At 35.0% G+C, this 27,547-nt stretch overlaps 2 protein-coding genes across 2 annotated transcripts in view; one reads left to right on the top strand and one right to left on the bottom strand.

Moving 5' to 3' along the window:
• The window catches only part of LOC149775276 (N-alpha-acetyltransferase 25, NatB auxiliary subunit-like), a 122,381-nt gene extending 105,622 nt beyond the window's left edge, over positions 1-16,759 (top strand). The window contains exons 26-28 of the mRNA XM_089944181.1: positions 562-666; positions 4,755-4,904; positions 9,947-16,759. Of these exons, the coding sequence (XP_089800307.1) occupies positions 562-666; positions 4,755-4,904; positions 9,947-10,072 (381 nt within the window). The 3' untranslated portion in view covers positions 10,073-16,759. The remainder of the gene's footprint in view (positions 1-561; positions 667-4,754; positions 4,905-9,946) is intronic.
• A 2,038-nt stretch (positions 16,760-18,797) lies between these two features.
• On the bottom strand, positions 18,798-19,487 carry LOC149775275 (uncharacterized). Its single transcript, XM_089944383.1, has one exon. It carries the CDS (start codon positions 19,485-19,487, stop codon positions 18,798-18,800), a length of 690 nt encoding a protein of 229 aa, XP_089800509.1.
• Between the last annotated feature and the right edge of the window lie 8,060 nt (positions 19,488-27,547).

Here is a 27,547-nt window from a genome sequence, read left to right as displayed (position 1 = left end):
ATCCATTTTTTTAAATTTTTTAACCAGATTCATCATCATACTGAATCCAGTGACAGTATATCATGTTGGCAAAAGATGCTAACATTGCAAATTGCTTCTTGTTTGAAGATTGACTACAGATGGGAGACATTCTGCTGTGTTTTCTCTATTTTATTTTGCTCTTCATTTTCACTACTATTGATAGTATTGATCGTGTTTTAGTATCTTTTCCAAATTACAATAAAAATTCTGATTTCAGTACCTGTCACCAACTACAAGGAAATGTAGGACTGGAATGAAAAATATATATTGTCAAGAGCATTAGTACTCACTGTACTTTGATTTGGCATATGATATTAAGTCAAGTCTGCAATTTAACAAATTGCTTCCTGTGGAATTAATATTTGATGGTAATAACAGCTTGATCGCTCTGGATTTAATATTTGATATGTGGGAATAACAGATTGATCACTTTGGAGTCACTGATTGATGGTTGTAATCAAAAGCTGGAAACATATATAACAGATTGTCATGTTTACTATACCCATATTTCAAGTGAGATTTTTTTAATGTATATTTCAGAGTGTCTCCCACATAACAGTGCTTGCAGGAGTCTGCCATAGGATACTAAAGCCAGTCAAAGCTGCCTTCAACAAAAGAAATAAGAAGAAAAAAGGGATCAAACCAGTAATTATGAGAACATGGAGTTTATAATCCATAAAAGACATGCTTTAATTTAAGGAGTGTACTTTATAATTTTTTTAGTCCCATACCACATAATGAGGAAGCAGTAGACAATTCTATCCTAGTCTGTCCATGTGTATATCCAGCATAGATTCTGTTTGTATCTGTGGATTACCATTAGGGATATCATATCAAATTGAGCTTCATAGGATGAGTTCTTTTTAGTCTCAGGAGTAAATTGTTTATAGTTTTATTAAAAGGATTTATCTGTTTCAAACAAGTGACTTCTCACCTTGGGCACATAGAAAAATTGAGTATGTGTTTTATGGCACAGCAACATTTTGAAGGTTATATTGCCCTGAGCAAAGTTGAATAAAGCAGTTTGCCTAATGCCACACCACTGTAGCTAATCTGGACTGAGCTGATGGTGGGAATTGAACCTGCACTATTCAGTGTTGTATCTTGAGTACATTTTAGTATAATTGGGGCATAGTTAGGCCCCATGGGATACTCACTCCACCTGCTTAGCAAGCACATCGTATGCATGCTTAGACAATTTTCCAGTTTGTCAAGTTTGGTTTGACCAATAATGGGACTTCATAAAAAGCTTCCACATATACAAGGGGAAGAAGGGCATCTCATCCTTGTCTTAAATGGATCACCTCTTCCATTCCCAGGAGGTGTCTGGATCACCTTCAGTGTTGGTAAAGACTACGGCCCCATACATACCAAACATTATGCTTTCGGCATAATCATTATGATTTTTTTCACCGCATTATGTCTTATGTTTGCTTGTATTGTCATCTGTTAATTCCACTCATCATAAAAATTGATAATATTCTTAAAAGAAAGACTGCTGTATAAGAGCTAATTTGTACTTCTTAGAGCTATGCGTACTGTCCCAATTTTCTGTTTATAGCAGCTACATGACCCATTTCCAAGAAAACAGAATATTATCTTTAATTTGAACTTTGCCTAAAAAATTCATTATATTGATAATTGCTGTTGGTGCCAGTGGGGGTACAATCCTTGGCCCTCTTACGATCAGTGTCACAGTAGCTGAGATCAGTGAATCTCGCCTTCCTGAGAGAGGAGTCATTTAGATCATTTTATGTGGGATTTGTATGTCTAGATTGTTGTTGCTGGACTTTTCTTTGACCAGTGTCTGGTCACTGGTCATTCACCACCAATCACCAGACTTCAAACACCAGTCACTGGGTTTTGATTATCAGTCTAGTAACAGAGGATTGGGATGATACCCCCCACCCCAATCCTCTGTTCCTCTGTGGAAACCCCACCCCACCCCCAATCCTTTCTGGTGAGGATAGTCTTCTTTCATCCCATTGTGCTCTAAATGTCCCTTTCTTTGCTTCAAGGTAGGACAGACATGACAGGCTGTGGACCAGCTCCATCTCCTCCAGCCAGGGCCAACAAAAAGGAGGGGAGCCACCATTCACCATCCAGGCAATTTGGACAGGATTAGTGATCTCACAAGCCTTGGAGCTCCTGTAGTTAAGTTGGTCCCATCACACCCATGAGTTACTTCAGGATGTGGACAAACTTTTTTCGACATTCCCTCTCAAAAGTGAGATCCTGTGAGGAATAGCTGTCTATGGCCTCTCCACAATGGTAGACTATAGTGAGTTATGGGAGAAACCAGTGGTGACAGTACCACCCTCCTCCACTGTTGTCCCTGGCTTCTTCCTACTTATTTTGCCAAGTGTTGGAAGTGGAGGAAATTTGAGCATTTCATAAAGCAGTGAATGAAATTTACCACTCCTCCCTTCTCCAACCCCTACCCCACAACTTGTTGTCTTAAGCCTTCTGGTACTGAGGACAAGAAGGTTCTCTTCTGTCTAGAAGGGCCCTCTGTGGCATTAAATTATAACCCTCTTCATTGTTCCAGTGCTAGGGCAATTATTTACTCTTTTTGGATTATAGATCTTTGTGTGCATGAATATTTATCTTTAAGAGCTACTTATACTGCAAGGGGTGGGCAAGTGGGGACATAGGAAGGCCCCATGGGATACTCATCCAACTGCATCTCATCCAGACCTTCTATTGTTTCCACACTTGATGCTGGTCCAGAGGTTTACAAAGAAGTTTTCTGTGGGAAGAGCTCACCAGACAGCAGAAGGGGTGGTCTACTCCTCTATTATGCATCTGCATGGGCAGAAGATTTCAGTTCTTCATGACAATGTGATACATTTTGGCAAGTTGTATATCTGAAATATCACGAGTACTGTGGGCAACCAGAGACACCTTCATCTGCAAATTCCTGGCTGGTGTTACCAACATGTATTGCCTGTACACATTCAATGAATATTCAAACAGGGTGTTGATCTCTTGCTCAGAGAAGTAGCTAAAGGGTACCACAAAGCTGGGATTTGTGTAGGATGCACACATTCCAGACACTTTGAAGGAGTCTACCTGGGAAAATGGAGAGAAACATGTTCAGATTGGTGTTGGGCCAGACCTAGATGCAGGAAATTTGGACGATTCAGAGAACAAGAAGGAACTGTTTGCCTACTGACCTCCAAAGTTGCTGAGCTCATCTTCCCACCAGGCCAAGCTGTGTATATCCGATAAAGTGAATAATTGGTATCCATGGGTTACAGCAACCCCATGTTAGACTGTGATCATAGGGAGTCTGACATTAGCATTTTAGTTCATGGCGTTTTTGCAGATTGAGCAAGGTAGGAAAACTGTTCAGGTATGTAGTGTGGACCTAGATGTTGTAATGATCCTTGCATTCCTTAATCTGGCTAGATGTCCTATACTCTCAAGTTCAAGTCAAAAGAGGATGGTGCTTTGCATGTGGGTTTTGACTAAGGAGTCAGACTAAGGTCATGTTCTTTTCAATTCTGACCCTCGAATACAAATTGTAGGAAGGGGTAATTAGCTTGGCTTATGACTAGAATTACAGAAAAGGAAAGCAATGCAAAACTAGGTAAGCATTGCATTATTAAAATTAGTTTTAATACCCTCTTTAAAAGAAACTTACTGTAGCTTGCTTTGATTAAGTTGTATGCTTATTGATTCTGTTATCTTTGTCATGTGCTTCGTCTCATGATCTAGACAAGATTATTGATTGACTACAGTGGTAAGTATCCACTTTATGGCTAACTTACAGTGAGTGAGTGACACTTTGAAATTTTTCAAATGTTACTTTAACCAGTTTTTAAAAAGATCATGCATGTTTCTCAGAAATGGAATTGAAAATCATACATGTTTCTCAGAAATGGAATTGCAAAATGGGATATTATTAAGGCTGCAATATTTCATAAAGCTTGCTAAAATGGTACACTTTGTCAGTGATTTAAAAAAAAATTTATTCTTCCCATATTCCATTTAGAATGACATGCAGTTGTATTAGTTTGTCATGGCACTGGCAAGAAAGTCTTACTTTATCAGGGACTTCTATCACATTGTTAGTAAGAATGATTAATCATTGGTATATGGATGAAAATATGACTGAATTTTGCTTTTTAGTTTGTACGTTTTGGTGGCCCACTTCCAGTGATATAACAAATAGATGGCCCACTTCCAATGCTTTAATAAAAGATGGCCCACATTCATTGCTTTAATGAATGCATGGCCCACTTTCCAACGATTTAACAAATAGATGACTCACTTCAGTGCTTTAACAAATAGATAACCTACCTCTAACTGCTTTAACCAATAAATATCCCACTTCCAATGCATTAACAAATAGATGTCCCACTTCCAGTGTGTTAACCAATAGATGTCCCATTTCCAATGCATTAACGAATAGATGACCCACTTCAAGTGCTTTAACCAATAGAAGGACTGCTTCAGATACTTTAACCAATAGATGTCCCACTTCCAGTGTGTTAACCAATAGATGTCCCACTTCCAGTGCTTTAACCAATAGATGTCCCACTTCCAAAGCTTTAATCATTGAGCCACCATGAGTTGGCTGTCTTTAACAAAAGCTATGAAATGCCACTAGAAATTCATGCTCAAACAATGAAAGGTCGAGCACACAGGATTCTTTGGTTGTATGCTGCTTAAACCACACTGCATCATTGCAAATGAGACTGAATTTACTTCCTTTTTATTTACTTCAGCCTCCTACCTTCGAACATTACAACCAGATGCTGACAGGACTGGAAAAAGCAACTCAAGACCTCCATGAAGCTGTGAAGAAACTTGACCCAATGTTTCTTTCCATTGATCTCAGTTCTCTGAAATTGACAGACTCTTTGTCAAACAAACAGGTAAAAACAACATATTTTGTCTTGTATTTTTTTCTGTGAGCATGATGTTTTCCATCAGTAGTGTTAGCTTCATGTTAACAGTTCTTTTTGCAAGTCCATCATTCATAAAAAAAAACTTCAAAAAGATGAGACACCACATTTTTCAGAACCCTTGTGTTAAGCACAAAGAATACTCGGGTCATTAAATCCCAACTGCATTATGCACCAAACCACAGTATAGCAAGAATTAAAGATTATAATACAAAGGCATGTATGGGGCTAGTGGTGAACAAAATGCCAGTCAAACATGTAGTAATAATCCTAGTTTATGTGCTATTTGTGCTGTAATTTTGTCCAGTAATGTTTTTTAAAAGAAAATACAGTATTTTCTGCATGTCGTCAGATGGCACAATTAAAGTTGATGTTTCTGTCAAGAAATATCTTAACATATTACATTTGACTAAAAACTTGAAAATTGGGAGAAGCACGTTTAACTGAAGATTATGTCATGGATGCTGATATGACAAAGAGCATTTTTATTTTTTAAAAACATGTCACTCACCTGTAAATAGAAAATCTTAGTTGTAAAAGTGGAAGATGAATGCTCCACCTTTTATTAAAGGAGGAAACTGTTGTAATAAAAGTCGGCTGGAAAAGTTTGTTTAACACATCCTTTGTGTAGAAGACTAAAACATGCACCCAGTCATTTACTGATGTGGTCTGGTGCCAAAACGTTTGTAAAACTAATATTAAACTAAATTATATTTTAATACTTAATAGTTCCTAATATATAAAATGAAAAAAGAAATCTTTGTTCGCTTTTTGTTTATAAAATGTATTGTTCACTGAAATCAAAGGCTATATTGATAACAAGATGCAGGTTGATCCACACTGGTGGTATTAAACAAACTGTACAAGATGAAGACATGCACTTTACAGCTTATCACTTTTAATAAAGTGTGAACCTTCTGATGCTTCATGTTTACGATTTTTTTGTATCCACAGTTTAGTAATTTATTTGTTATATTAGTGTCAGTGAGATAATAAATACTGAAATGCGGTTCTTCTAACTTATTTTAATTTGGATTATGATTGTGAATTATCAGTGATAATTACAAGCAAGCTTTTTCCCAACTTTGTAAAAGCCATGTTTATCTATCTTTTCTTGTAATTACAGAGTTATATTTTGTGTCTGAAAAAACATACGTAAATAAAATTATTTTGAAACTATGCTGGAGTATTACAAGGCAAGAAAATAGTATTTTGGGCAAAAAACTGCTCTTAAACGGTAACCGTCAACAGAGGAAATATGGTAATACTACTCATGTTTTCTTTTGATCCATATTGTCATTCATTTGATAGATCTTGTGACTAGTGTTATTTAATAACCATCCTTGCCATCAACAGTTCTATTGCCATCAAGTTTTAAATGAATTAAAATTTATGAAAACATCAGTCACTTGTAAGGAAAAAATATCATTAAATTTTTGTCACACTTGACCCAGTCTATCTCAACATGTTGAAGGTAATTAGTTGGTTAAAGAGTTCAGATCTCATGTTTACCACTTCTATACACATTTTACTGTTAAAGAGTTCAGATCTCATATTTACCACTTCTAGACACATTTTACTATTAAAGAGTTCAGATCTCATATTTACCACTTTTAGACACATTTTGCTGTTAAAGAGTTCAGATCTCATATTTACCACTTCTATACACATTTTACTGTTAAAGAGTTCAGATCTCATATTTACCACTTCTATACACATTTTACTGTTAAAAAGTTCAGATCTCATATTTACTGCTTCTAGACACATTTTACTGTTAAAGAGTTCAGATCTCATATTTACCACTTTTAGACACATTTTGCTGTTAAAGAGTTCAGATCTCATATTTACCACTTCTATACACATTTTACTGTTAAAAAGTTCAGATCTCATATTTACTGCTTCTAGACACATTTTACTGTTAAAGAGTTCAGATCTCATATTTACCACTTTTAGACACATTTTGCTGTTAAAGAGTTCAGATCTGGTATTTACCACTTCTATACACATTTTACTGTTAAAGAGTTCAGATCTCATATTTACCACTTCTAGACACATTTTACTGTTAAAGAGGTCAGATCTCATATTTACCACTTTTAGACACATTTTGTTGTTAAAGAGTTCAGATCTTGTATTTTCCACTTCTAGACACACTTTACTGTTAAAGAGTTCAGATCTCATATTTATCGCTTCTATACACATTTTACTGTTAACGAGTTCAGATCTCATATTTACCATTTTTAGACACATTTTGCTGTTAAAGAGTTCAGATCTGGTATTTACCACTTCTATACATATTTTGCTGTTAAAGAGTTCAGATCTCGTTGTTGTTGTTGTAGGGTTTAACGCCATTTTTCAGCACAAGATAGGCTATTCTTGGCGGCCAGTATAATTGGTGGAGGAAGAACCCGGGAAGAACCACCAACCCACGAGAAGCTACTGGCAGGCTTTCTCATGTACCCACGTTAGCCAAGCCTGAGACTCGAACTCACACAGACAGAGGTGAGATGGTAGTGATCTGTAATGGTGAGCGCTTTAGACCACTCGGCCACTTGGGGCCCCATCAGATCTCGTATTTACCACTTCTAGACACATTTTTGCTGTTAAAGGAACCTTCATCTGTAAAGGAGTGCAACAAGTAATGTTGTAATTTATGTCGTGTAAATATCTTGTCTTTAATTCAGAGCATCTGCTGAACAGCAACAGAGTGATGTCACACAATGTACAACACACTTGTGTGATTCTAAAACACAATATTAGAAATAACAAATTATGTGCAATACATTTGAAAGTCAGTGATATCCAAAAAAAGGCACTTTTGTTTGCAGAAAGTACTGAACCAAACAGAACAAGCATTGTTCACATGCATGATGTGTATTCCTTCAAGTATTTTGTGATTTTATGTTGATACCTAAAAATTTGTATGGCTGACTGCCCTGGCTTTCTAGGCACATTAGTTCTTTGTCCAGTCTTAATATGCCACCAGAAAGGGCTTGCTGTAGACTGGGATCTCTCCTTTATTTATTTTTTTGTTGCTTTAGAAAAATGAGACAGTTTTAGTATCATTTTCACATTGAACAGTTAGACAGTCCTCATCAATCCATTGCTAAACATTGTTTAGTGATTTCAGATGTTCTCTCAGTACACAGCTTTAGCCTCAGTCAACATCATTCGTTCAGTTCCATTTCCCAACATATCTGTATGCTATTTGGAGTGAAAATGTCTGCTTTTTGCGAGGATACCTCACCTCCTTCTAGTTCAACTTCAGTATATGTGTTAATGAATTTTCACTGTTCAGCACAGATTTCAGAAGTTTTGTATTTTCATCTTAAATGTTAAGTCCTTTGATCAAGAGGCCGTGTCTGGGAGATTGGGGGTGGGTGGGAGTGGGGGCTGATATACAGTTTTTAAGTTTTACTTTGTGACTTAAAGGGCATTTGGCATCTGGGTGAGTGGAACAGTTATCATATAACAGATTCATCTACTCTTCTGGTCCATTATTTCTTAAAGATTGCCTCACTTGTTATATGAATTCCCCTAGCTACCAGTTTTAAAATATTGTGGCTGTTGTCCGATTCTACTGTAGAATGACTAAAATTCTGTGCTTTAGGCCCAGATTCTTTTTGCAGTGTTCATGTTAGCAGATACCAGATATTTGAGTGAGTGGCAGTTTAGTTACTGGTTCACTTCTGCTGTCATATCATACCTGCCAACCTTTCCAGTTCCGTTGGAATCATCTTGATCTTTCATCCATCATTCTAAATTCTGATTTTGAGCTTTATTGACTGTTTCAAACATAAATTAATAACAGTGAATCTCCTGCCAGTGTTTATTTTATTGACTGTTTCAAACATAAATTAATAACAGTGAATCTCCTGTCAGACAGTGTTTATTTTATTGACTGTTTCAAACATAAATTAATAACAGTGAATCTCCTGCCAGATAGTGTTTATTTTATTGACTGTTTCAAACATAAATTAATAACAGTGAATCTCCTGCCAGACAGTGTTTATTTTCTTTGACATCATATTTCCTATTGAAATCTTACTACAAACACTTCATTCTTTCATTATAACACTGACTTATAAGAAATCACATGACTGCAGTTATCTTGCACATGTATTTCCATTTATCTTAGACATGGATTTCCATTTATCTGGTTCATGGATTTCCATTTATCTCTTACATGGATTTCCATTTATCTGGTTCATGGATTTCCATTTATCTCTTACATGGATTTCCATTTATCTGGTACATGGATTTCCATTTATCTTGCACATGTATTTCCATTTATCTTGTACATGAATTTCCATTTATCTTACACTTTTCCATTGATCTTGTACATGGATTTCTATTTATTTTACACATGGACTTCCATTCATCTTGTACATGGATTTCCATTTATCTTTTACATGAATTTCCATTCATCTTGCACATGGATTTCTATTTATTTTACACATGTACTTCCATTCATCTTGTACATGGATCTGCAAACAAGAATTGTCATTCGTATTTGCTTTATGTTTTGATAGTTACATCACATGTGGATAAAACTTAAAAGTCGTACACCTTTTAAAAAAAGTTCAGATAAGATGCCTCATCAGAAGATAATAAAGTGCAAAGGCAAAAGGTAAGCAGAAACACAGGGACTTCTAAGCTAGTATGTTTATAGATGTCATAGACAGTTTTCAATTATGAGCGAGTTAAGCTCGATGCAAGGTTTGTAGGATGGATATTGCCATTTGCTATGCTGGAGTAACTATGGGAAAGCATTGGAGAGCAATGAAAAAATTGTATTCAGCATTTAAAGTAATAAAAATCAATTTCAGTGGCTTCATTGTTTGTATCCCTGTCTTTTCCATCCACCAAAACACATGCACTTCTGGTTTGCATGCCAGTTTTGCAGTTTCAAAGGTTGGAAGGTAAGTAACAGACATGAATCATGAATTCATTGGTAAAAGTGACAGAAAACTTGGCAAATTCCTCACTTACAATCAACATTTTTTGTCTTGCAGGAGGATGTGGAATTTGAAAATGAAATCTGGAAGAAGGTGGAACAAAGTTACCAGCAATCCTCCATTGAAGTGACAGAACTTTTGCACAAAAAGATGCAATATCTCGCCTCTCTTAAATTATTATGAAAGCATGTGTGGACTTTGAATCAGGATTAGATGAGATTTGTTATTATGGCTTCTGACACCAGATGTGTCTTGTTCTACAGAACATGTACAATGAAATAGACCCCAATAATGATTTTGGAACATGGAAGAATTGTGATCAGGCTTGTTGTTAAACATCTTGTTGTATGTTTAGACCGAGTTTAGTCCGGTGATAATCCACAAGATTTATATACAGATTGTATATGGAGGGACCATCCCTGTTTTGGGGTATACCAGTTTAGGAGATGTTTTGAGATTTCTACAGTCCATGAATCTGAAGACCAACATAAACTGATGATTCGTATGCAATATAAATTTTTTTTATTATACGAAAACCTACTCACCCTCTGCCCACTCACCCTTTTTGTAACCAAGAAAAAAAGATGTTATTGCAAAACAATTAAAATAGTTTGAATCCCTCATGGTATGGTGTGCATGAAAAATATTTAGTTTCTGCAACTTTCAGCTTTATGTTAGCCATGGTCATGGAAATGTTTGCACCCTGCATCTTTAGGGTTCAGGTTATTTTACAGAAACTCTAGATGCCTGGTACTGGTGATTGATGACCAATGAAAGTATATATCTTACATGGTGTATCTTTTATGTAATAAACATATTTGGTTGTGATGCAGTCAAAATGTTGAATTTTTATTAATAAAACCAAATATTCTGAAGAAGAAAGTCAATTTTATTATAATCAATTATTGAAAATTGCAATCTGATGCTTGTTAATTTACTTTTTATGACAAGTATTTTGAATATTTTGATTAATCATTACACCATTTTTATTAATGATCAGATTTAGCGTTTTATTACATGGCAATGTATAAAGTGTTGATTCATTACATTAGATTACCTGGCCTCATCTGATGGATTTGAAATTGAACCCTCTCGGTCATGAAGCATGCTAACCAATGAACCACTGTGGCTCCTTTGGCTAATAGAAAATAAGACTCGGATGGACTTTGATGTTTTTAATGGACCTTTCAACACATTATTGGTTATATCATGCTAAGGAAATGGATACTAAGTGCCTTTCCAAAAGGACATGCTGAGACAGCTGGCATTGGTGGGTATTGAACCCATGACCTCCCTGAATTTGAGTCTTATGGTCTAACAACTCCAAGTCAGATGGAAATGTGTCCGTATATGCTGTATAACTGATTAATAACCTAGATTGGAAGTTTGTGACAATATTCTATAGTTAAGGCATTTACCAGAATTACCTTGATGAATGCCCGATCTCTGATCATATTGTGTGCCAGTAGATCAGGATCTGTGCTGTTCACTTGAAGAAATAGAAAAAATTGCATGCAAATTGAGATGTTCTGCCAGATTATGTAATGTTAGGTCAAAGTCTGTGCAGTTTGCAGCTTAGCTGGTGTTATACCTGAGAGTATATTTTAAGGCATGGCTTGAAATTAGGTTGGTTTTGTTTTGCTAACCCACATGATCAACATTTTTAATGATCCTATCTTGATTAACTGATCCTGCAGAATTCAAGAAGAATGATGCCTGTATTTCGCAAACAAAACTCATTGTTCAGAGTTGATATTCATATCGACTGTTTCAGTGGTGGTTGAGCACCTTGCAAGAACTTCATTGTTTTTTAAACTTGTAGACAAACCATTTGGCCACTGTTATGCTGAGATGGATTGTTTGTTTTGGCTTTGTGGTTTAATGCCATCGTTCAATATATGATTGGCTATACATGGTGGTGAGTATATTTGGGTTAGAAGAACCTGGGAAAATCCCATAAGGAACCACCCACCCACAGGAAGCCACTGGCATGTTTTCTTACATATCCATGTTGACTGAGCTGAGATTTGAATCATTGATAGAGGTAGGTTGTAAGTGGTTTGTAAAGATGAGTGCCTTAGACCACTTGGCCAACTGGGGATACAGCCAAAATGCCATAAAAAGTTACTACATAAATAGTGACCTGCATAATACATGCATATCAATTTTCACCACACAATGCATTGAATGTTTATCAGTGATATAAATATTAATCTTGATTGTTCAGTGTAATATTAGTTTCAAGCCCTATATTAAGGTGCAGATTGTATACATACAGAAAATGGTGTTCAAAGCTTAGGATGCTGTTCATTTTTTGTGCAAGTCAAGACGAGGAATAACCTATTACTCAAAATTGCTGATTTTTTTAAAATAACAAAGAATTGAATAATAGATGAATAAATTCCTATAAATGATGATTTCAGATGTGTCAGTATAGAAGTTGCTAGACTTGTATGCTAATAATTTGTTCACATATTGACACATAAATGATCAAGATGAATTATGTAACCATGAAGAAATAATTAACCCTTTACCATATGATTCATCTTTTCATGTTGGACAATTACTGTGCAATCACACTTTTTTGATGTTTTTTGGAATAATCTTTAATTTGATTACACAATTAAAACATTTAGTATGCATTCACCTGTTCAATTTAACAGCAAGTCGGCCTTTGTCGAATGTGCTTAGTGTCCCACAGTAGTGACATGAAATAATTTGAAAATATTACAGTTGAATATTTTGATAATATAGGCAACAGTTTGCTTTTATTATTGTCACTGTTTTACCAAGGTAGAGGTAGATAGGAGCAAACTTGAAACATTCAAGAAAGATTGGGAACTAAATATATTGTATTGACAGATGTTCACAGTTTAAGTTAATTTCCACAATTTCAATAAGAAAAATTCCACTGATCTTGCAAAATTTTGGATTTGTAACATGTCAGAAACATTTACTTGCTAATTTTAAGATCCGGAAGTACAACAATATAAACCAAGCTGCTTGAATATTCAACTGTTTTTGTTAAAAAGGAAAAGTTCTTGGTTACATGGCATGGAAAATTCTGTTCAGCTTGCACAATTGTTGTATTGTGCAGCTATAATAAGGCATGACATCACCATATAATGTTTACATACTTTAAAATCTTTATTTAATTTTACATATCATTTTAAAATCATTATCATTTGTAATTTGTCCTTCATTGAGTCAATCAAGCATTGCACAGTTAAAAAACCCATTGATAGCTTTGCATGGAGTGCTCTTCCCATGGGCTTCCTACCATTGCTGTCCCAATACCCTAACATTTCAGCCTGTGATGCATTTGATCCTGTGTGCATTATTGTTGATACATGCTTTTATTTCAGCTTTCCTCTAATTATCCATTAGCTTAGCCATTATCTTTTGACCATTGCTTGACCTGAATGTCATGAATTAAATTGCCATGTATAGATTTCTTGTGGAAAAATTGGGCATGATCATTTAAAGAATGAGTAAAACTTAAATTTGCATAGCCCAATCATTTGTATAGCCCGATCATTTTGTGTAGCCCAGTCTGACATGTGCCATAGTGGATGTATCCAAGTCCAGTACTAATAAAATTATTTGATCACATATATTTAATTCTTAAACTATATGAAAAATGGACTTCTGCTGTGGAAAATATGTTGATTTTATACTTTAACCTATTTTCAAGGTTGTTATTTGATGTTTTGCAACTGTGGTGTCAAATCAAAATAAGAAGAGTTTTAATAATATAATGTTTTAATTGTATTTCATCTGTACTTTAAACATCTGACTTGAAAATATGCAAAAAAAAGATTAAAATGACTTTTTTAACATTATAATTTTGAAGTTTCTTTACTTCTTCCAGATTTCACCAGTTCTTCCATATTCTGACTAGAATGGGAAGCCATTATGTCCAAATATTAGAGTTCAGCATGGAGTCTGAATTAGTAACCTTGGTTACTTTGATTCTACATGCATAATAGTAATTTATCTCGCCCGAGTCAGTATAGTAATACACATTTTCAAGTTCCACTTCAGAGTAGGGCCAAATTTTATCCCTAAAACAGGCCCAGGAAAACCCCTATGACTTTCCATCCCTTAAAAACTGATATGACAGTAACTAGATATGGGGTATTGAAGAAAAGAAAGACGATGTTTCAGCTGAAAGACTTGAATGAGCTTTGACATGAAACTATTATATCAGTCAGGGAAATAAAGAATACTAATAAGAACTATGTACTTTCTTGTATATGTCATTATTATTTTCAATTCTATGATAACGTTTTTGACATCTGGTGATGCTACTGTGCACTTGCGCCATGCAATGAAAGATTTATAATTAGACCCCTGACTTGTACTTGGTTTTTCATGTTTTGTTTATCCCAGCTTTTCAAGAACATCTTCTAAAACGTTTTTGATAATCAGTGCCTATTAAATATTTTTGCTGCCAAGAAAAACATTTCAAACTGGATTCTAATGCTCCGGTGGTCTCGAGGTTAGAGTATCCGCCTCAGATGTGGGAGGTCATGGGTTTGAAGCCAGGTTGAGTCTTACCAAAGACTTATTTAAAAAAAAGTACTAATAGCTACCTCGCTAGGTGCTCAGCATTAAGAGGTTAGTGTTGGGACTGGTCGGCCTGGTGTCAGGATAATGTGACTGGATGGGACATCATGCTACATGTTTGCGGCATGATGCCCCTGTGCTAGACATCACTATAAACTGCCACGCTGCAGACATCGAAGCGATACGGCTGAAAAATTGTGAAAGCTACGTTAAAAATTCAAATCACATACACACACACACTCTTGAACTGTCTGCTGTGTTAATGAGAAGGTTATTAGAGTTGACAGGATGTCAGACTTGGAAAATGTGACCTTTCTTTGTTAAAAAATAAAGGTCCAGGAAAGGATTAAAACAAAGCTAAAACTCATGCTTTTTAAGGATAAGGGATATAGAGAAAAGATAAATTAATTCAATATTGGTCTGTTAGTAATTTGATCAACAAACAACCATGTTCATACTTCATGAAGATTAAACAAAATAGCAAGGTTCATTGAAATGTCACTTTAACGATTTTACTTAGTAGTAAATTTGTGCATTTCTGGAATAACAGAACACTCAAAAAAATTATGGAAAGCTTATGAAGAAAGAGGCAAGTCATGTGTGCCATCAGGTGATATTTTATCTGCATCTGGCATCAGATAAATCAGCAAATTTAAATTATTGTGAAAGGAGTAAAAAAAATGGGAGTCAATTTGTATTTATGTGACACCCAACAAGGTCCATGCTAGCAAGAAAATCATTTAAATAGTTTGGCTTCTTTATTTAAGTTATCATTCACAATTTTATCAAAATATTGTCATTCATGCATCTTGTTTAATTGCCACTTGCTGTGTTCCAGTAGCCAGTGCAGTATTCCCATAACCTATTAATATCGTCACTGCAGGTTGTTTATAGCATGGCATCTTGTAAATATGCATAATAATTTGCCTTGTATGTTAAACTACAAGTTATACAGGTCTTGCAGGCATTCAGTATTATTTTAGCTACAGGTGTCTTTTGGAGAATATTTGTATACATACCTTTAAATGGTGATTACACACCCTGAGAAATATGACAAAATGTATATAAACATTTTCACATGAAGCCAACCAAAAGGTGTGATCCATTGTTGACCAGATGTCGCAAGGAAAGCACTCCACATTGGAAAACATCAGAACTACACCCCACCCTATTGCACTGGTAATGATTAGAACCAACATTCATTTTTCTGATCCAGTTTAGTGCTTGTTTGCCATTGTAAAAGTCAGTAGCAATCAATAATTTTTGTCAGAAAGTTTTGTGATAACTAAATTACAGGTTCCTCAATGATCAGGAATGAATAGACATTGGTAAAATTACTTTAGTATTAAATTTCAGAACAACAATTAATAATTTATTTTTAAGTAAATATGACTTCAATGATGTATACTTGATTATTAAGAACCTCATTCTGTCAATGTGCGAGGGAGAATATTGATCAGAAATATTGAGATATTTTTGTTTAAAAAGTGACCATCAAAATCCGTATTTTATTTGGTTCTTTCAGAGGGAGAGAGGTGAATGGAGGGAGAGAATGAGGACTTGAGAGTAATGTAATTCACACATATAAACAGAACAAGGTTTTTGACACAGACATCAATAAGTAAAGTTAGTAATGTGCTTGATAACAAACAATTGGGTCAATGTGAATACATTTTAATTGGCTGTTATGTGAATCCTTTATGATCCTCAAATCTTCAGGATGTCATGAATTGAAAGAAATCTGTTCCATGTACAACTGACTGTCCATTTAAGATGTGCATCCTGTTCATGTTCTGTCTGATGGAAAATGGTTAATGACTTAAGATGCAAATCATCCAGTATGCTAGATTATTCTTAGGATAATTGCACATCTTAATTGTCTCTTTAATCCATAGAATGATATTGTAAAAGGAAAGACAAAAGTACCTTTGTTGATGTTAGTACTTATGTCTAGTGTGCGATTCATACATTCACCTTGGATTATTTCACAGGTTACAAAGTCATTTTCCATAATAAAGTTTTGATGCAGCAGTTAATCATGCATGTGTGTATTGGAATAAAACATTGTCAACTTTTGGCGCTCAATATTCCATTTAGATAAAAATGCAGAGGTAATGCCACCACCTTTGTGCCAAATGCTTTCCACTCTAACCGTGTCTAGGGGCTCTTACCTCTGCAGTTGTACATTGTTTTACCAGTTCCATATATTTTTATGGTATTTAATATAGAATACATATATAAATGTGTGTTTGTTCTTTATGTCCAACATCCTAAATTTAGTGAATAAAAAGAGTCTATTGCCTTGCCGAGTTCTAGTATTTCCTTTTGTATTTCAAAATGTGCCCTATTGCCAACAGATGTGTCCTAATTGTAAAATATGCTTGTACACCCAAGTGGGAAGGAAAAAAAACAATGGCTAGAGAACTGTCACTTAATGATTTATAAGACATATCCAATATCATTTCTATATTCAGTTTTAAATAAGCCTGAACTCTTAATCCAACCTGGAAAAAAAGATGCTTTTTATTGTCTGTTTTAAAAATTATTGAGAATTCAACATCAACTTGTGCATTGATTTTTTCATTCTTTTGACAGATGAAGATTATATAACATCTGAAAGTCCAGGAAAAAATGGAATTATTTACTGATTATGTTCTCTGACACATCAATATTAAAACTATGCTGTCAAAAAACTAGAGGGACACATTTCCTACAAGAAGCCTTCTACCTACTTAAATTGTATCATTGTTTGACCAAACTACAGGAAAATATATTTTACAAGACTCCTTGTACGTGCTTGAATTGTATCAAAATATCACAGCACCAACCATTCCACTTGCCTAGATGAAAATAATACAGTTCGCAACATTATATTCCACTTGTTTGGATGAAAATAATGCAGTACCTGTCAATATTTCATTTACACAATATAAAATAAATGTAATGTCGGACAGGTGGACCATATGCACCTCTAGCTGGACTGACAGATGAACCGCATATGATATTAAGCATACAGAGAACTAATAGAGAGGTAGTGTCAACTCCTTATTCAACTATTTAGCATTATAAAACAGTACATATTATACATCTTTGATTATAAAACAGTACATATAAGAAACTTTGGCATTCCTTGGGTCTCACCCTCTGCTGCATGAGGTTAGTAGTGGTAAGATGGTAGAGAAGCATGCAGTAACTATGAGGCGGAATTGCCAGTCTGACTGATGTCAGGGCCAAATGGCCAACATGCCCTATCTATGAGGCAGAATTGCCAGTATGACTGATGTCCAGGCAGAATTGCCGATGTTTTGAGGCAGACTTGCCAGTATGAGTGACTGACATAACTGTTAAGGCAGAATTGCCGCTGTATTGAGGCAGAGTCGCCACAACTTGTTATGTCTGTAAGTCTAGTGGATTGGGGACAGAATTCCCAAACGACGCTGCATGCCGAGTAATGGAACTGCAGTAGTATGCAGCGGAGAGCCCCAAGGAACGGATAGATATGGACGAGAAGTACCCGCAGTTCTGTTAAACTAAGCATGAAAATCACTATCAATATAAGCAATTATGTATATGAAATGAACGATTGCCATACTAAGAATTACACAACAGTGAATCATCATAAATGGATACTACTGCAAGAACCCGTGCCAAGGTATGACTATTCAGGGGTCTATGCCTGCACACCATGTTATGGTGATAACAAGACTGAAGTCACATTATATCTAGAGTGGAGTTGTAATTGAGTAGGTGATGCAAGAATCTGTAGGCAAGTCATATATGATGAAACTGGCACTGCAATGTTCCTGGCTTGTTCTCTGTTGGGCGCTGATGTATAAATAAAGTAAAGTTTCCACAAACTGCCACAATCTACTCTGCAGACACGTATACAGTTCATGTAGTTCAATACTGAAGTCAGATGCATATAACCGCTTGCAGTGCACATGCAGTAAACTTATTAAATTAGAAACCAACTAGATACACCAAAGAACACTAGTAAACACAATGCTAAACGCCACCCAATGGCCATGAATCTCATGATCCTGCTCCGCAGAACACAGTAAACACACTACTGGTGCGAAACACACCTCACCGCCGACTGAATCTGATGACCACACTACGTAGAAAACTGCAGAAAGAACACGCACAATTAAACACTTAGAACAATACACAGAATCTGCTTATCCCTTCCCAGAATAACTCCATGTAAAGAATCTGAATGATCAACCCTGAAAGAATACACTGACAAACGAACTAGCCTATTTGAGAACACACATACATACATCAGATGCACTTCTGAGAGAAAGGCTTAATTGAACATGCTCCTATGGCGTTATGTCATTTATGAGTGGGTAGATCCACATATGGCCTGCTGTGCTTGCAGAATGGCATCATTCGAGGTCCTGATATAACATAAATAAGAATCTGAAGTCCAACGGCCTAGCGTTTTAACAAGGTGGTCCTCGATCCCAGCATTTGCAGCTGTAGTGGCAGCCCCTATCCGAAAGGAGTGCCCCTTGAATTTGTCTTGTGGATAACCTAGTACATGCAGGAGCAAACGCAGCTTCTCCAAAAACATTGATCTAGGTAGTGGATTAATACCATCTGTAGTAAATAACGGGTCCGAAGGTCTAAGACAACCCATCCTGCTGCGGAGCGCTAGGTACTCGCACATAGCCCGTAAGGGGCACGTACAGTTATGGACTGCAAAAAGTCTGATCTGCACACCATACCGGAATGGATCAGCCTTTGACACTGTCAACATTAAAATCCTGTTTGAATTATCTGCAGAAATAGTAAAGTCACTAATATGTAAGTACTCCATATCCATAGCTGACGTCACTGTAAATTCGCCATAATGTAAGAAGGCAAAGAAAGCTAGTGAAGATGCAGCAAGCAACATACCATCCACCCAGCGACTAAAGAAACCTTTTTGAAGCAAGGTGCACATGTGCGCCAAGATATCGAAGGTAATGGGTAACCTTGAGTTAGGTGCATTATTCTGCAATTTCTTCACACCCCGCAATACCATTTGCAATCTTGGACAGCACGAATATGACTGGCCATCAAGGGGGTGCTGTATGCCACGTTTTACACAAATATTTTTCACACCACACAAATACAGCTTGATAGATGCATATCGAATAGCTATACTCTTGAAGCAATATGCCGCAAAACCAACAAGGTCATCCTCATCAATTGGTCCTTAAGGTTGATGACTCCTGTGATCCCAGCGACCCAACATGACCAAAAAATGACTGAAGGTTTTCCAACCCGTCAAATAGACCGCTTGCATCCATGGGCTATGTGCTGCTTGTAGTAACCTGTCCACAGGTTTGTTTAGTAAAATATCAGTTCCTCCAAGACTGGGCATGGGTGCGGAGTTCTTTCTGCAGTTGGAACCAGGTGCCAGAATTTTTCCATCTGAAAACGAGAGAGAGTATCTGCAATGAGGTTATCTTTCCCTGGGACATATTCAGCTAGAATTTCACAACAATATTGTGCTGATATCCAAGTTAAACGCCTGAGCAATTTCATTATCATGGGAGACTTAGATCGATGCTTCATAATTATCTCGACTGTACTGATGTCACAATGGAACAAAATTTGTTTCCTCTGCCACGTGTGTCCCCATATATGGGCTGCAACTACCATGGGGTAAATTTCCATCAGGGCCATTGACAACTTGTCTGTGCCTAATACATCTAAGTTATCTGGCCACGATCCTTGGAACCATCTGCCTTGGAAAAACCCACCAAATCCAAGAGTTGATGCTGCATCAGTAAACAGCTCAAAATCTGTAGCAACCGTAATATTAGCATCCAAGAAAAAAGAAACTCCATTCCATTGAGCCCTAAAATCACCCCACATCTTTAGATCCATTCTACATTCGCTATGTATTTTTACATGATGATTCAATTCGGTGGTGGTTGTTGACAAGGATATTAGATAGGATGTGAAAGACCGACCTGGGGCGATCACTCGACATGCATAATGTAAATGGCCTAACAAACTCAGCAATTCCCTCTTCGTACAAGATTTCCTTTGCTGGAAAGTTTTAAGCAGTGCAGCTAATCTGCTCAACTTATCTTGTGGCAATCTAGATTCCATTTTTTCAGAATCCAGAATTATACCCAAGTATTCCATGACCAGAGACGGTCCTAAAGTCTTGTGGGAAGCAATTGGAATAGATAACCTATTGAAAATCAATGTGATTAAAGCCATTGTTCTTTCAGCTGGAAAACCAGGCTCATCAATGGACAAAAAATCATCCAGTAAATGCAAAAAACATGTGATATATGTTGAGCTATCCATGCAATTGCTCTGGATAGTATATCGAAAATCTTAGGACTACTTCTACTACCAAAAACTTACTTAGTGTAGAAACAATATTGTTTTCTCCATTGGACACCATATAGAGGCCACAATGTTGGGAGTATGGGAATTAGCTTGAATGCATCTGTAATATCCGTCTTACACATATTAGCACCCATTCCTAACTGCACCAGAATGTGAATAGCATCATCTATTTTCACATAGGAGAGTGAAAAATCCTCTTTGCTGATTAAGGCATTGATACTTTCATGCTCACGTGAACTGTGCGGTGTAGACAGATCTACTATAAGTCTGTACTTGCCAGAATATTTGCTTTGTACTACGCCCAGGGGGCTAATCCGGAATACAGGAAATGGTGGACTTTCAAAAGGGCCTATGAGGTAATTTTTGGAGAGCTCGTACTCAAGTAATACATCAACTACATCAGGTTGTGATGTCGCTGATACCACATTTTTACACACGAATGAAGAAGTCGGCTGATGCGAAATTCCTGTATGAAAACCATAGCAGAGACCATTTATAAGATAATCCACAAATTGTTTGTCCGGATGGTGTTGCAATTCTTCTTGTAATCTAATGATGTTGATTGGTGTGGTTGCCTGAAATGTGACCGCTATCTCCTGATTTAGTCATTGAGGTTTTATAGGTGTTAGTACCTGTTTAGGCATCAGGTCGCACTTAAGCTGAGAATGAGTTTTTTTGCAAGTCAAGCACACATGTGCATTACGACAGTTTGCTCGGAAACATCCATTTGTGCCTTTGAAATTATTACATATTTCTCTCCCTAAGTGTAGTGTAATATCCTTCTCCAACCTTGCCTATCTATTGGAGTCTGTCTATTCATTGAAGGTCCTTGTCTTGGTTGACTAATTGCTGTCTGCGGAGCAAGGTGACAGAAATCTGAATCATGAGCAAAACTCCGGCAATGCTGACATGGAACAACCTTGTAAGCAGATAAGACATGTTTGGAGCTTGGGGTCAATTCGACTCCAATCTACTTTTATATTCATGGAGGTGCAGTAAATAGCTGCTTTGCGCGTTTCACTTGTCTGGATGAAAATGGTGTAGTACCTGTCTTAATATTCCACTTATCTGGATAGAAATAACACAGCACACAACATATTCTATTTGTCTGGATAGAAATAACACAGCACACAACATATTCTATTTGTCTGGATAGAAATAACACAGCACACAACATATTCTATTTGGATAGAAATAACACGGCACACAACATATTCTATTTGGATGGATAGAAATAACACGGCACACAACATATTCTATTTGGATGGATAGAAATAACACGGCACACAACATATTCTATTTGCCTGGATAGAAGTAACACGGCACACAACATATTCTATTTGGATAGAAATAACACGGAACACAACATATTCTATTTGGATGGATAGAAATAACACGGCACACAACATATTCTATTTGTCTGGATAGAAATAACACGGCACACAACATATTCTATTTGCCTGGAGAGAAATAACACGGCACACAACATATTCTATTTGGATAGAAATAACACGGAACACAACATGTTCTATTTGTCTGGATAGAAATAACACGGCACACAACATGTTCTATTTGTCTGGATAGAAATAACACAGCACACAACATATTCTATCTGGATAGAAATAACACGGAACACAACATGTTCTATTTGTCTGGATAGAAATAACACGGCACACAACATGTTCTATTTGTCTGGATAGAAATAACACAGCACACAACATGTTCTATCTGGATAGAAATAACACGGCACACAACATATTCTATTTGTCTGGATAGAAATAACACAGCACACAACATGTTCTATTTGTCTGGATAGAAATAACACGGCACACAACATATTCTATTTGGATAGAAATAACACGGAACACAACATGTTCTATTTGTCTGGATAGAAATAACACAGCACACAACATGTTCTATTTGTCTGGATAGAAATAACACGGCACACAACATATTCTATTTGTCTGGATAGAAATAACACGGCACACAACATATTCTATTTGGATAGAAATAACACAGAACACAACATGTTCTATTTGTCTGGATAGAAATAACACGGCACACAACATGTTCTATTTGTCTGGATAGAAATAACACAGCACACAACATATTCTATCTGGATAGAAATAACACGGCACACAACATATTCTATTTGTCTGGATAGAAATAACACAGCACACAACATGTTCTATTTGTCTGGATAGAAATAACACAGCACACAACATGTTCTATTTGTCTGGATAGAAATAACACAGCACACAACATATTCTATTTGTCTGGATAGAAATAACACAGCACACAACATATTCTATTTGTCTGGATAGAAATAACACAGCACACAACATATTCTATTTGTCTGGATAGAAATAACACAGCACACAACATATTCTATTTGTCTGGATGTAAATAATGCAGTACCTGTGATGATATTCCAATTGATGGGATCAAAATAATGCAATACTTGGATACATGTATATGACTGATTACACTTTTCTCTTCATGCTTATGAATTTAACATCATTCTTAAGGTTTGTTTCTGTCTTTTATTTACTTTTGGCATTCATATGAACATGATAGAAACGTTCTATATTTGGAAAAGGGGTCATATAATCCACTGCGACATCTTAAACAGTTACCAATGTAACAAAGCAAAATACTGTTTTAATGTTCAAGACTATTTTAGTACTAGGCTAAGTACCCATCCTAGGACAGGAATATATATAAAAAATGTCCGAACAAAATTTTTAAAAATTTGGGATGAGTGAGTTTAGAAGAATTTTTGAATATAAAAGTACCAAAATAGTATTAAAAATTGGGATGCTGCCATGAGTTTCAAAACTTGTGCCATCTTGTTTGGCAGCCGGATTTCCCATCCTGAGATAGGAGTGATTAAAGATAGTTTCAACATTTAAAAAAAAAATTAAAATTAAAAGACTTTCAAAATTTGTGATGAGCGAGTTTAAAAGACAATTTGAACAAAAAAATACCAAAAAGTAATTAAAACAATTTGTATTTTATTTCACATAGCACACCTGGGAAGAAAAGTATTGTACATGTATTTTCTAAAGTGTTCATCATTTTAAGGACTGCATGAGGGTGAGGAAAAATCCAGGAACTTCATATTGAATGGAGTCAAAAACGGAACATTTGAGATTTCGATTTCATTTTGGAATTTTAATCTTTTTTTCACCATCTTTGTTGTGAATAAGATCTTTTTACTTTCTATTTCATGAAATCATGAACAAATAGTATGCTCCTATGGATACAAAAAAACAAATTATGAAATACTATGCTCTTTCTTTACATTTCAAATCTGCTGGAGTGGTTAGACTCCACTTCTTCACCACCACTATTATTATTATTGCTGTTGTTGTTGCTATCAGTGGTGGTGGTGGTTATGTTTCTCAAGCTGTTATTGCAATTGTACATTTGCTAAGGCTGTTTTTATATTGTTGTTGGTATAATCATTGTAATTGGTAGTCTGGTGGTTATGGTAATCATCCAGATCAGTAAATACCAAGGTTGCATTTTATTTACATCATTGCAGTATGCAGATTTTATGAACTTGAATGAAAAGAATTTAAAAGTAGATTAAATTCTCACTGAAGTGCATCTACAAAAAACAGAATCAATCATCAAGTTGATGAATACTAAAAGATTCATCTGTTTTTGCATCTTCCCAATATTTGCAAAGATTAGTGAATATAATAGTATGAAAAAGTCTCTAAAATTCTTCAGATAGATTTTTTTTTTAAATTATGGCTTCACTTTTTTGCATAGGGGTTCAGATTACATGGAATGTTATTAAATTTGTTGTTTTAAATGCCAAATGATCCACTTCATTTAGACTAAATTGACCACCATGTATAGCCTATCATGTACTGAAAAAATGGCATCAAACCCAATATAATAACAATATATTGAGTTCAAACATGCACTTGCAAAAGCTGAAAAAATTTGAATAGGTGGAATAAATTAAAGCACCACTTAACACATTTTGTAATGATTTATCAAGAAGAAAATCATGATGTATTTCTTTGATAAACCATATAAAGGTTAATTATTCTTGTTCATGTTTTATATATATATATATATATATATATATATATATATATATATATATATATATATATATATATATATATATATATATATAATTTTTTTATTTTATTATACTGTTTGCCTCATTACTAATTTCACATGTAACTGTTTCCCCATACAGAAACCCACTATGTAATATGTGTAGACTGAACTACAATGTACTGATTTGAGTACATCAAGAGTTAAAAGAAAAAATGTACACAAAATTGCACTCGACATTTCAGCATGTTAAATGCTGTGTTGGTATAGCACAGAGGAATCTGATGCATGTTAAGTTTGCAATTGAAATAAAATGATTTAAATAATGATTATACAAGGCATTTTAAAGCCTATTATAGAATGAAGAACAAGATGATTACGAACACTTTGCTTCAATTGCAGCGTTCCAAATAGAAGTATTAGATTGCTAGAAATAAAGATTAGGTCATATTTTCCTCAGCTTCATGATCATTGCCAAGTTGTTGTTGTGGGGTTTAACGCCATTTTTCAGCACACGATAGGCTACTTTGCCAAGTTGTACATTCATTCAAAGCTGAAGTTGTGTATCAAACTTTGTTACTTTTTAAGTTAAAGAGATTATATATATATATATATATATATATATATATATATATATATATATATATATATATATATATATATATATATATATATATATAATTACTAAATAGAGATAAACAGTCTTATTAATATTTTATATATAATGCACACTTATTAAAGATATAGAAAATAAATAATTACATTTTTTAAAAATTATATATCTTGATGCATATTTCATCAGAACTCAATTTATTTAATAAAATATTATGGTGTGCATATTACTTACTATCAAGTATTTTATAAATAATTAATCATAAAATATTGAGAATTAATTTAAAAATGCACTTTAATTTTTAAAGAATTAGTAAACTTATTTTTATGATATTAGTTATACTTTCACTAAGTTATTCTGCAAACAAGAATAATATAAAAATATTCTTAACTAATTGTAAATAGGGGACATAATTAAAAAAAACAATAAAAAACAAAAGGATTAATGAATGTCGTATAGTGTTTTTGAATATACCGTATTAAGACAATGAATCCATTAGGTTTACTTTAGCAGACGTGCCATCTCAGAATCGGCTTTAACAATAGGTTGGAAGGAGAAATCTTGCAAAATATGGTAAATTTTTTTAAAATGTGTGTCAACATGAGATGAAAATGATTGGTTGATATAATTTTTTTAATCTGATCTATGTTGGTTCATATGTTTAGATATTTGTTGACTGGTTTGTCCAATATACTGGATGCCACATGTTTTGCATGTAATCAAATAAATAACATTTGATGTTCCACAATTAGTATCACAACACATGAAATGTTTCTTTCATATTATTACTATTGAAAGTATTTTCATTAATAAAAGAACAATGCGAACATCTTGGTCTATTACACTTAGTTGATGATCCTATTTTATATGATGTTTTTTCTAATTTAGAATTAGTTAGGAAATCTTTAAGATTTTTAGTCCATTTATAAGCAAGTGTGGGTTTGCTTTCGTGAAGCAATGTAACACTTGCTTTACATGATAATTTTAATTGAGTCTGATGAAGCATTAAAGCAAAACCAGTCATATTCTATGTGTTGGTGTTGTTCATTTTATTTATATATATATATATATATATATATATATATATATATATATATATATATATATATATATATATATATATGGGAAGTCACAATTTTCAACAGTTCATTTGTTTTCACATTGATTCAGACATCTGTTCATTTTTTTCACAGTTGTCACAGCCTATTCATTGTCATAGAATATTTTGAACCATCCCAAGCTTAAAGGTCCCTGTTAATAAAACTATCAAACTTTCATTTTCTAATAAATATATCTCACTAACTAATTGATCTGTTGACATATATAAAGCCACTTTCAGCTTTACTGGTCCTAGGCCAGGGGAGCTTATTGGATGGTCTGTTGTCTGTCATATGCCTATTGGCACAAGCTGGTTATCTCTGCTTCTCCTAGACTATCTGGAGGATTGCCATGGCACTCATCCCAGGGTCTAATTGGACTAAATGAAACTAATGCTACTCTACTATTGATGCCACAGTAGTCATTTTAAAAATAATCTTGTTATTGACACTCCATTTGAATGGATGGTCATATCAGCATGTTGTCTTCATTAAAAGTCATCTTATAAGGTGTAGTCATCCTATGTGTAAATGAAAAATGGGATCAATTTGATGTCCAACATGACCGGCAGTCTTAAAAATCCTATCACCACTCCTGGACAAAAAGTCATATTGACATTGGGTTTTTCTTACAATGTCTCTTGTTTCTAAATAATGATGATTCAAATCTGATGTCCAATATGTCTGCTGCAATAGCCATTGTAAAAATCGTATCAGTACTTTTCCTGAATCGATAGCTAAATCAACATGGAGTTTCCACTAAAAGATTTCTTAATTATGTCTTGTTGGTTGTGAATGAAAATGGTGCTGACCTGACTTCAGTTTGGCTGCCACAGTACTCATCTTGCTTCTTCTCCTGAATGGATGTACATATGTTAATAAGTAAAAATGATTCTATTTTTAATTTATATGTTAATAGGTAAAAATGATTCTATTTTTCAT

This window comes from Sinohyriopsis cumingii, chromosome 19, assembly GCF_028554795.1.
Source record: "Sinohyriopsis cumingii isolate HCF-2022 chromosome 19, ASM2855479v2, whole genome shotgun sequence".
NCBI lineage: Eukaryota > Metazoa > Mollusca > Bivalvia > Unionida > Unionidae > Sinohyriopsis > Sinohyriopsis cumingii.
The sequence above is the reverse complement of the archived record's forward strand: the minus strand, read 5'-3'. Positions and strand labels throughout refer to the sequence as shown.